We start from the raw sequence: 12147 nt of genomic DNA on the forward strand, positions 1-12147 counted from the left end.
CACCGTGGTGTCAAGAAAGTGGACCTTCCGTGTAGATTGGTCCAGGCTGAGGTTGATGGTGGGGTGGAAGCTGTTGAAATCATGGTGGAATTTTTCCAGAGTCTCCTTCCCATGGGTCCAGATGATGAAGATGTCATCAATGTAGCGTAGGTAGAGAAGGGGCGTGAGTGGACGAGAGCTGAGGAAGCATTGTTCCAGGTCGGCCATAAAGATATTGGCATATTGTGGGGCCATGCGGGTGCCCATAGCAGTGCCACTGATCTGGAGATATATATTGTCATCAAATTTGAAATAGTTGTGTGTAAGTATAAAGGCACAGAGCTCAGCAGCCAGTTGTGCTGTGGCATCGTCAGGGATAGTGTTCCTGACAGCTTGTATTCCATCTGTGTGTGAGATGTTTGTGTAGAGAGCCTCTACATCCATGGTGGCTAGGATAGTGTTTTCTGGGAGGAGACCAATGCATTGCAGTTTCCTCAGGAAATCAGTGGTGTCACGGAGATAGCTGGGAGTGCTGGTGGCATAGGGTCTGAGTAGAGAGTCCATATATCCAGAGTCCTTCAGTGAGAGTGCCAATGCCTGAGATGATGGGGCGTCCAGGATTTCCGGGTTTGTGGATCTTGGGTAGTAGATAGAATAACCCTGGTCGGGGCTCTAGGGGTAACTCACGCCCCTTCTCTACCTACGCTACATTGATGACATCTTCATCATCTGGACCCATGGGAAGGAGACTCTGGAAAAATTCCACCACCATTTCAACAGCTTCCACCCCACCATCAACCTCAACCTGGACCAATCTACACGGGAGGTCCACTTTCTTGACACCACAGTGCAAATAAGCGATGGTCACATTAACACCACCCTATATCGAAAACCTACCGACCGCTATGCCTACCCTCATGCCTCCAGCTTCCATCCCGGACACATCACACGATCCATTGTCTACAGCCAAGCACTGAGGTACAACCGCATCTGCTCTAACCCCTCAGACAGAGACCAACACCTACAAAATCTCCACCAAACATTCTCAAAACTACAATACCCGCACGAGGAAATAAGGAAACAGATCAACAGAGCCAGACGTGTACCCAGAAGCCTCCTACTGCAAGACAAACCCAAGAAAGAAACCAACAGGACTCCACTGGCCATCACATACAGCCCCCAGCTAAAACCCCTCCAACGCATCATCAGGGATCTACAACCCATCCTGGACAATGATCCCACACTTTCACAGGCCTTGGGTGGCAGGCCAGTCCTTGCCCACAGACAACCTGCCAACCTGAAACATATTCTCACCAGTAACTGCACACCGCACCATAATAACTCTAGCTCAGGAACCAATCCATGCAACAAACCTCGATGCCAACTCTGCCCACATATCTACACCAGCGATACCATCACAGGACCTAACCAGATCAGCCACACCATCACTGGTTCATTCACCTGCACATCCACCAATGTAATATACGCCATCATATGCCAGCAATGCCCCTCTGCTATGTACATTGGCCAGACTGGACAGTCTCTACGGAAAAGGATAAATGGACACAAATCAGACATTAGGAATGGCAATATACAAAAACCTGTAGGGGAGCACTTCAACCTCCCTGGCCACACTATTGCAGACCTTAAGGTGGCCATCCTGCAGCAAAAAAAACTTCAGGACCAGACTTCAAAGAGAAACTGCTGAGCTTCAGTTCATCTGCAAATTTGACACCATCAGCTCAGGATTGAACAAAGACTGTGAATGGCTTGTCAACTACAGAACCAGTTTCTCCTCTCTTGGTTTTCACACCTCAACTGCTAGAACAGGGCCTCATCCTCCCTGATTGAAGTTACCTCGTTATCTCTAGCTTGCTTGCTAGCATATATTTACTACCCCTGGAAATTTCCACCACATGTATCTGAAGAAGTGGGTATTCACCCACGAAAGCTCATGCTCCAAAACGTCTGTCAGTCTATAAGGTGCCACAGGATTCTTTGCTGCTTTTGTTGAAAAGAATATTTCATACCACAGCAGATGCACAGCTGGACTAGTATTTGGCAGGTATTGAGGCAGTGTTGGAGCACATGGGCATGGAGATAAGAGCACTTAACTTTTGAATGATCCTGGTTTTATTGCACAACTTATCTGTAATTCTGACTAGCTGAAAGAGAATGAAATTGGGGAAGAAGGATCTTGGTCTCCTGCTGTCTCAGTGGAGGTGTCTGTGTGACTCTTATGGCATACTGTAGCCCAGTGGAGTTAAACACAAAGTAGGAAAAGCAATTGAGCAAAGGGGACCAGAATGTAGCTGCCCTCCTCTGAAGTGGAGTATCCCTATAAGTGCATGTTACATCTATGCTTTGATATGCATTGGCTGAAGGCTTTAATCTACAAAGCCCTAAATGATTTGGGGCCTGGCCTGTCTCTCTTCTTGTGGGATTCTGCCACTGTCATGATTAGTCAAGGTGCTTGAGTTAGTAGCCTCAATTATATTAAATGTCGCACTGCTGGTAGGTCCCTTGACTCTGGAATTCTCTCTTGGGGATTCTAGAGACCCTTCAGGGCATGTTGCATGCTCCATATGTTTTCCCCAGGCTTTTCCTGAGGTGATGAGTACAAAACTATTTGACAAGGCTGCAGATGTGCTTAGAGTTGATCATTGTAGCGAGATCAAATCTAATTATCTCTGTTTGGGAGGATGGCAAAGTGTGAAGCCCAGAATGATGCAAGAGAGGTAGCCTCCTCTGCCTGGCTTGAAGGGAGACCCAGGGCAGGTCTACAGTACTGCTTAAATACATGAGTCTGACGAAGTGGGTATTCACCCACGAAAGCTTACGCTCCAATACATCTGTTAGTCTATAAGGTGCCACAGGACACTCTGTTACTTTCACAGATCCAGACTAACATGGCTACCCCTCTAATACTGCTTATGGCTACCCCTCTAATACTGCTTACTGCTTAAGTTATTTAATTTACATAATTCTGGGTTGTGAAAAAGACACCACTCCACTGCCAAGTACGCAAGTTAGATCAACCTAAGCAGTGTCTATACTTGTGCTATGTCAGCAGATGCTCTCCCGCTGTCATAGCTTCCACCTCTCACGGAGGTGGAGTAATTATGCTGATGGAGAGTGCTCCCCCATTGGCATAGAGCGTCTTCACCAGATGCACTACAGCTGCACTGATGCAGCTGTTACCTAACTCTGTAAACAGCTAGTGCTGGAAGATTGATATGCAGGAGTCTCTTTCTAAGAGGGCATCTTGGCAGCTCAGGAACCTTTCCTGTGCTCGCAGTCCAGGGAATGCTGCAGCTCTGGGCACTCCTCTTTCCCAGCCCAGGGAAAGCTGCAATCAGGCTCCTTCACCCTTTAGTTAAAGCTAACTCCAGTTGACTTTCTAAAAGTAGCCAAGGGTCCCACCCACGCAACCTCGCTCTTTTAATTTCTCAAATTACCCTTTGGTGCCCACAAACAAAGCAAACCTTGCCTTGTAATTTGCGTTGTCTCTGAGAGATGCTTTGTGTTCCCAGGGGGCCCTGTGCATGGGAGAATGAATGGAACAGGAGGCCATGTGCAGGGGTGTGCTGGAGGTTGGTTGGCGGGTATGTGTGAGAGAGAGGAGGGCCAAAAGGTTTGCTTAAATAGGAATATCCTGAATCATGGAGTCTTGAGCCATGTCAGGCAGGCAACTGGCTGTCAGAGGCTCCTGGTTACAGAACTGTATATTATCCATAAAAGCTCGTTTCTCCCACTGGCCTGCCTCTCTCGGCTCTGGGGATTGCAGCACTTTCTCCTCCTCTGTCTCATACAAGTTCTCATCTACCTGAGACTGTCTGGGTTCTAAAAGGTTAGAGTTGTTCCAAAACTGAGTAATCTGATTGGCTGGTGATGATTCAGACATCCAGGTGCTTGTAGCAGGACTTCTTCCAGGTACGTGGCATGCGTCCCCCAAGGGAGGGGGGAGAAGGCAGCTGTGCTGTACCACTGGGAAGATTTGGGGTTGTGGACAGACACTGGGAGAGGAGCAGCTCTCTAGTACTTATAGCAGGGGAATGGTTAGCTAGAGCTGCAGTACAATATAAGGTCTGTGTGTTATGTAGGTGACAAGATCCCTGTGGGTAGGTCTTTCCTAGAAGAGAGATGCAGCCTGTGAATGGACCTTACTTTGCAAATGCTGAGGTCTGATTCTTTGTGCTATGCTTTGGCTTTAGTTAGGGCATAGCATACAAGTCTAACCTGTGCTCCCTCTTTGCTCTGCAGCTTTTGGAGCGAGAGACAGTCGTGTGCCATCCAGACCTGGAAGAGCCACTGTCTGCTGGTCCACAGGATCTTCCTGATGAGTTCTTTGAAGTCACGGTGGACGATGTGCGGAAACGCTTGGCTCAGCTGCAGAATGAGAGGCAAGCTTTCTTTTCATTAGAAATTGAAGTTCCTCCATCTCCTTTCTCCACTCTGAATGTATTGCATTGATGCTTTATAGATTATGCTGGCTTCTTGGGAAAAGGTGCTGGTCTGATCGATGGCTTGGGCTCTGTGTACCTGGGAATTCTAGCTCCCCAGTCTTATAAAAAACTCTCCTGTCCTTGGTGATTTGAGAGATCTCAGACTTTAATCTTGTTGTTAATCACTTGGCTTAAGCAGGGAGCTTGGCACCTGTCCAGGACAGAACATGCTAGGTTCCAGATCTGGAGCATTTGTAATTTTCAGATCAAGAGCTGAGCGACCGAACAACACAATAGAATTAGTCAACAGACTAGAACAGAAAACACACCATTAATGAGTGCTGGAGGGAGGGGTGGGATTGGGGTTCTGGGACTAGACTGGAATTTAGGAGATTTTGATTCTGTTCCTGGTTCAGTCACAGATCTGCTCTGTGACCTTGGGCCAGATTCTTTGCTTTTCCCATCTAGGAAGATTCCCTGATCCTAGAGCTGGTTATGTGCTGGCCTTGGTTTATTTTAGAGTGGCCTAGTGGCTTCTCCATGGTATTCTACCTGATAATGGCCCCTTCTCAGCTCCCAACCTACTCCTAATGTCAGTGGCTGTATGGTACATTGTGTGATGTAGGAGGAATCACCAGCATGAGAGATTGGTTGCCTTCTGGCCCCTTGGCACTGCCAGAGCAGTATATAAGGGATGGATTGCATCTCTGGATCTGGTCCAGAGTCTCTCTGTGCCTCAGTCTACCATGATGCCTGCAAGTCACCAGGGCCTGATGAAATGCATCCTAGAATATTCAAGGAGTTAATAGAGGAGGTATCTGAGCCTCTCGCTATTATCTTTGGAAAGTCATGGGAGACGGGAGAGATTCCAGAAGACTGGAAAAGGGCAAATATAGTGCCCATCTATGAAAAGGGAAATAAAAACAACCCAGGAAACTACAGACCAGTTAGTTTAACTTCTGTGACAGGGAAGATAATGGATCAAGTAATTAAAGAAATAATCTGTAAACACTTGGAAGGTGGTAAGGTGATAGGGAATAGCCAGCATGGATTTGTAAAGAACAAATCGTGCCAAACCAATCTGATAGCTTTCTTTGATAGGATGATGAGTCTTGTGGATAAGGGAGAAGCGGTGGATGTGGTATACCTAGAGTTTAGTAAGGCATTTGATACGGTCTCACATGATAAACTTATCGATAAACTAGGCAAATACAGTTTAGATGGGGCTACTATAAGGTGGGTGCATAACTGGCTGGATAACCGTACTCAGAGAGTAGTTATTAATGGCTCCCAATCCTGCTGGAAAGGTATAACAAGTGGGATTCCGCAGGGGTCTGTTTTGGGACCGGCTCTGTTCAATATCTTCATCAACGACTTAGATGTTGGCATAGAAAGTACGCTTATTAAGTTTGCAGACAATGCCAAACTGGGAGGGATTGCAACTGCTTTGGAGGACAGAGTCAAAATTCAGAATGATCTGGACAACTTGGAGAAATGGTCTGAGGTAAACCGGATGAAGTTCAATAAAGATAAATGCAAAGTGCTCCACTTAGGAAGGAACAGTCAGTTTCACACATACAGAATGGGAAGAGACTGTCTAGGAAGGAGTATGGCGGAAAGAGATCTAGGGGTCATGGTGGACCACAAGCTAAATATGAGTCAACAGTGTGATACTGTTGCAAAAAAAGCAAACGTGATTCTGGGATGCATTAACAGGTGTGTTGTAAACAAGACACGAGAAGTCATTCTTCCGCTCTATCCTCCCTGGTTAGGCCTCAACTGGAGTATTGTGTCCAGTTCTGGGCACCGCATTTCAAGAAAGATGTGGAGAAATTGGAGAGGGTCCAGAGAAGAGCAACAAGAATGATTAAAGGTCTTGAGAACATGACCTATGAAGGAAGGCTGAAAGAATTGGGTTTATTTAGTTTGGAAAAGAGAAGACTGAGAGGGGACATGATAACAGTTTTCAGGTATCTAAAAGGGTGTCGTCAGGAGGAGGGAGAAAACTTGTTCACCTTAGCCTCTAATGATAGAACAAGAAGCAATCGGCTTAAACTGCACCAAGGGAGATTTAGGCTGGACATTAGGAAAAAGTTCCTAACTGTCAGGGTAGTTAAACACTGGAATAAATTGCCTAGGGAGGTTGTAGAATCTCCATCTCTGGAGATATTTAAGAGTAGGTTAGATAAATGTCTATCAGGGATGGTCTAGACAGTATTTGGTCCTGCCATGAGGGCAGAGGACTGGACTCGATGACCTCTCGAGGTCCCTTCCAGTCCCAGAGTCTATGAATCTCTTAAGGGAGGGTAATTTTTCCGTACCTCACAAGGGTGTTGAGGATTAATTCTTCAGTGTGTGTGATGTGTTTAGATACTGTGGTGATGAGCATCACAGAAAAACCTCAAGTAAATAAACTGACTGGAAGGCACACAGTGCCCACATTGGGACAGGATTTAAAATTATTGCATGTCTTGTCATACCTATTAAGTAAATTTCAGCCAGTTACCCCAAAGCTACTTGATTCCCCTTCCCCACCACAAATAATTGCTGCTTTTAAAGATGGATGTGCATTCATATGCCAGGGGCCTAAAACAATGAAAGCTGAAACAACATTTCACACTGCCCCGGTGCATATGCTCTGATCTGACATTACATCAGTTGCTGGTAACTGAACAAGCATGAAAATACCAACTTATCCGTACATTTGTTTGTCGCATGTTGACACAGGCCTGATCCAACTCCCATTAAAGTCAGTGAAATGACTCGCATAGGCTTTGGATTCAGACTGCAGCCAATAAGCAAATCTCTCTAATTTTGATGACAGAATTGCCATGTGTTACTAGCTGGAATAAATCAATTTTGAGACGTGACAGAAGGTGAAAATCAAACTATAAACTCCAAACTGGGATGTGATGACCCATAGCTCCACACCTGGGGGATGCCCAAAGGGAAGGAAGGAATACTGAACTTTTTACAGATAAAAAGGGTTACAGCTCCTGAACAAATTCTCTTAAAAGTTGGGGACCTGCATAGGAAAATTTCTGAACTCTTAATCCTATTTTGTAACAAGTATTCAGTTAAGATAAACCCTTTGCCTTCTTGGTAAATTAATGCTCCGAATTCAGTGTTTAGTGAGTCATATAATCTTCCTTTAAATATGGAGCAGCCTATGTAACATCATAGTTAGGGTTGATCAGAGCTTTCTGCCTAGAACTGCTCAAAGGGCTCTAAAATCCACATGGATATTCAGATTGGTAGAGCCCTGCATGGATACAAATTTATATCCACCAGTACGGCTATCCGCAGATATAAATTGGTATCTGCAGAACCTCAGGGCTTTTCCAGGAACTGCAGTGGCGAAAGGAGCAGAATGTGGGGCCATCACTCCCAGGATCCAGCTCCCTCTGCCAGCTGCTTCTCTGGCTTGGCTGTAGTGCCCCCAGCCCTTCCACATAGCTGTCTGCGTCTCCTGTCTGGGGGTGTGCGTGCCGCTTGAACACGAGTGCGACCAGGGACAGCTGCTGGTGAGCCTGGTGCCCGCCCCAGTGGGCAGAGCTGAGGATGGTACAGCCAGAGGAGCAGCCAATGTGGGATGCTGGCTCCTGGGAGTGGCAGCCGCATGTTTCCTTCTGCCGCTGCAGTTCCCGGGAGAGCCCTGTGGTTCCATGGGTACCAGTTTACATCTGCGGATGTCCGCATCCGTGGATATACATTTGTATCCATGCAGGGCTCTATGGATTGGCCTGAAAATTGGCATGCCACTTGGGGTATGTCTATTCAGCCCATGGAATTGAACCTCCCAGCCTGGGTCAACAGACTTGCGCTAGAGGGCCGGTTTGGGCTCCGCAAGGAAGAGCTCAGTGAATGAGAAACGTGAGCAACCCATCCACCAGCCCAGCTGGTGGTTTAGTCTGTTGCTGATCTGCAGTCCTAATGACTCTGAATTCCCTGCATGCCTGACTTCTGTATCTAGTTTGTAAACCTGGCTTTTATGGATCCAGACTAAAACTGTGGCTAGTTCGCCACATAAATATTGTATCACTTAATGCCCTCGAGTTCATGTAATGTCAGATATGCTTCTGCTGGGCCCTAGTAGGGCTTCCTTTACTGCCTAGTGGTACCTCTGGTTGATACCTGAAAAGTGCCCTTGAAAACTCTCCACAGCACTTTGTTCTACCCACATTTGCCCTTGAATCATACCTCCTCACTTCCCCCACTTTCTCAAAAACCGGGAAAAATTCACATGCAAAAAATGTTGTTTATGAGGAGTTAAGGTGCCGGAGCTAGCACTACTGTGTGCCCTTTGTGGTTTTTTCAGAATGGGAGAGTTTAATTCTCAGAACTCAAATGTTGGGAAATTAGGAAATGCAATTACCCCTTCCTAACTAAATGTGCCATTTTCTCTGTGCCCTGCATTCCTATTCATACAGTTGAACAGACTCTTACTGTGCTCTGTGCAGGACCATTGGTCTAGGAAGTACTTGCTGTTGATTGGCAGAAGTAAGCTACACTGATCTCCTTGAGGGGACTCGTTGAGCAGAGTTCAGGTGGTATAGTTGTTGTATCGGAAGTATTGCTTTAACTCTGCATTTCTTTGTTTGACATTTGGGCTTAAATTACAGCAAGAGGGGTTTAGGTTGGACATTATGAAAAACTTCCTAACTGTCGGGATGGTTTAGCGCTGGAATAAATTGCCTAGGAAGGTTGTGGAATCTCCATCATTGGGGATTTTTAAGAGCAGGCTGGACAAACACCTGTCAGGGATGGCCTAGATTAGTCTTGCCGTGAGTGCAGGGGACTGGACTATATGACCTATTGAGATCCCTTCCGTTCTATGATTTTATGACTGTTCTATGATTTACATTCTGGGAGCTAAACTCCTGCTTTCCAGGATGAACACAGGGCAATTTTGAGTGCTTCCAGTCTTAACTTCATGTTAACTCGTTTTTTGTGTGTGATAGTGTGATCCTGCTGTTCTTCTTCCTACTGCCATAGACTGAAGATGGCAGCATGGTGGACCTAACTTCTGTGGCAAGATCCTAAGATTCATGGGCAGGCTGGGAATTATGCAGCAGCTTCTTTTCCATTTAATCAGTACAGAATTAATTTGATAAGAAATTCAACTGATTTTATGCTGCCTCCACATCTCCAGTTTTCAATATGTTGTATATTTTTGTATTGTTATGGAATTAACAGCATCATCATTATGGGGGAGAGCTGGAAAGGGGTCATTTATTCTTTTGCATCTGGGGATGTGTGGGTGGCAATTTGAGATTGAGGGATAAGCACATTAGCAGAACGATTCTGCTACAGTCATCCACTGTGAAATGATTCATAGTCTTGGGTGAAATTGTCACTTTGATGTTTCACAGTATTACCCCATGATTGAGGTGAAGAGGGACGTTTACACTTGTCTGAGTTATTCAGGCCGTCTTCAAAGTCAGGCAGGCATCATTGTGTCAGCTGGGTTATGGTCTCAAGGTTTTCTTCACAACCATAAGGGCTAGAAGGATTTTTTGTTTTTGTTTTTTGTTTTAATGAAGCTGAGGATCTGGAGTCCTGTTCTGCTTAAAGGAGAAATAGCAGAGAATCCATGAAGTCTGCTTAAGATGAAACCTGTACTGGCACAGATATTCAAAATGTTCTGTGATCTCGTATATCTAGAAGCAAAAAGGAGTTCCAAGATAATATTATGGGCAGATTCAGGAGTTGGTTCAGAATTAGGGTTACCAGATGTCCCGTTTTTAAAAGGACAATCCCGTTTTTTGGGACTTTCTTATATAGGCACCTATTATCCCCCACCCTCGTCCTGTTTTTTCACAGTTGCTATCTGGTCACTCTATTCAGAATAGTGTTGCCAAGTGGTGGTGGTCATGCACAGAGAGTGGAGCGGAGCCTTATGGGGAAGGAGAGAATGTGGAGGGACATGGGTTTGGGTTTTTAGGGTGACTGTGATGGTGCAGTTCTGGGTTTACTGGTGGTGGGGAGGAAGGTGTGCTGAAGGGACTGGGATATGAGGACAGCTGGCATGGAGATGGGAGTGAGAGATACATCGAGCAGCAGTTGGCTGTTTTGGTCTTACATTTACGTTAACAAGATGAATCTTAGTGGTAGAACTAACAGATTGTCTGTCTCCTTCTCACCCTATTTAGGAAACGTCTGGAAGAAGCTCCCTTCATGACAAAATCTTTGAGAGAAGCTCAGACGAAGGAGAAGTTAGAGCGCTACCCAAAGGTAGCCTTTATTCCTTCTCCTCTTTCTGACTGAGTGTAAATTTAGTGGTCAAATAGCTTCAGGGCCTAAACTGTGACCACCAGGATCCTAAGCACTTGCAGCTGCTCTTAGAGGAGCGTTTCTAAGGTCTTGTACACTACACAGTTTTGTCTGCAAAACAGTGGAGGTGTACACACTACAATGCTTCTTCTGCTGCCAAAACTCTTCTGTTTTGCCGACAAAATGAAACCACCTTGAGAAGAGGGCAAAGATTTTTGCGGCAAAGATAGATCAACAAAGTCTCAGTGTAGACACTGTGTTCATTATGTCACTGTAACTGGCCTCCCACCATGACCACTTTGCTTACCGTTTTGAACTCCGCTGCCCTGCATCCAGCCACCCAGACACACACCCCTCCCCTTTCAAAGCCCCAGGTAGTTTTGACACTGCTCAGTGTGGAGAGCTTGTATAGCTACTGCCCAGCTGAGCATGTGGCTCCTGGCAGCAAATGCACTCCTGCCTGGACTACTGGGGAGGGGAGTAGGTCTCCTGGGTCTGTGGGCAGAGGAGGCTGTGGGAGAACTCAGAGGGAATCACCAAATCAAAACTTAATCCTGCTCTTCCTGGCATGCATCAGCAGGCAGGGCGGGTGGGCTGCTGCTGGGGGGCAGGGCGAGACTTGTGCTGTGCAGAGCCAGGGAGTGAGGAAGGGGATTGTGTCAGGGTGTCCCCCTCTTTTCCCTGGTCTCTGCTGAGCTGGGGTGAGATGACGGGGGCACCAGCTGTCTCTGCCCGCCAGCTTCTGCCTCAGGATTGGTTGCTTCCAGCTGCTGTCTGAACTTAGAGACAGTGTGCCAAGACACTCACTCTCCCCCAACTCTGTCTGTCCATCTGTCCCTCTCTCTCACTCACACACCTACCTGTCTACCTCTGTGGGCTTCTTGTGTTAGTGTGCAGCAATGTCAGTTCGTTCATATTACCAAGTGCTACTTTAAAACATGATTTACAATGTGTTACTTTTTGGGCACACACAGCAATCAAAACAAGGGTGCTAGCGTGGCGCAAGCAAACAATGCCAAGCTCAGCACGCTACAGCAACACGCATTACTGTGGCTCAGTGTTAAAATGCTCCTTCAAGGCATCCCCCACCCAAATAGCCCATTGGGCTCCTTTTTTAGCCTTTTGTTCATACTGCACAGCACAATACTGAACACAATGCAGGATCCATGCTTTCTGACAGATGGCTGGGGTGCAAGTTACCAGGGAAGTTGAAAGCAGCTGGCAATCTAATAGGATGCCCATGAATGATGGCATTGAAAAACTTTTATTATGTGATGCTGTCCCTGACCCTATAAGGCATTGCAAACCCTTCCCAAAGCACACAGTGGGATAGTTACCTTCAGTGCACTGTTCTGTGTCAGTACAAGAGCTGCTATTGTGGGTGTGCTCCACTGACACAAGGAGCATAGTGTGGACGTACAACAGCGGTTTAATTACAGTGGTGGCTGTA

General features: G+C 46.3%; 1 protein-coding gene across 1 annotated transcript in view; it reads left to right on the top strand.

Moving 5' to 3' along the window:
* ASPSCR1 (ASPSCR1 tether for SLC2A4, UBX domain containing) overlaps positions 1–12147 on the top strand; it is a 93317-nt gene that overhangs the window by 43670 nt on the left and 37500 nt on the right. Inside the window, exons 8-9 of the mRNA XM_050920092.1 lie at positions 4243–4382; positions 10577–10658. Coding sequence (XP_050776049.1) covers positions 4243–4382; positions 10577–10658 — 222 coding nt within the window. The remainder of the gene's footprint in view (positions 1–4242; positions 4383–10576; positions 10659–12147) is intronic.

Source organism: Gopherus flavomarginatus, chromosome 12 (assembly GCF_025201925.1).
Source record: "Gopherus flavomarginatus isolate rGopFla2 chromosome 12, rGopFla2.mat.asm, whole genome shotgun sequence".
NCBI lineage: Eukaryota > Metazoa > Chordata > Testudines > Testudinidae > Gopherus > Gopherus flavomarginatus.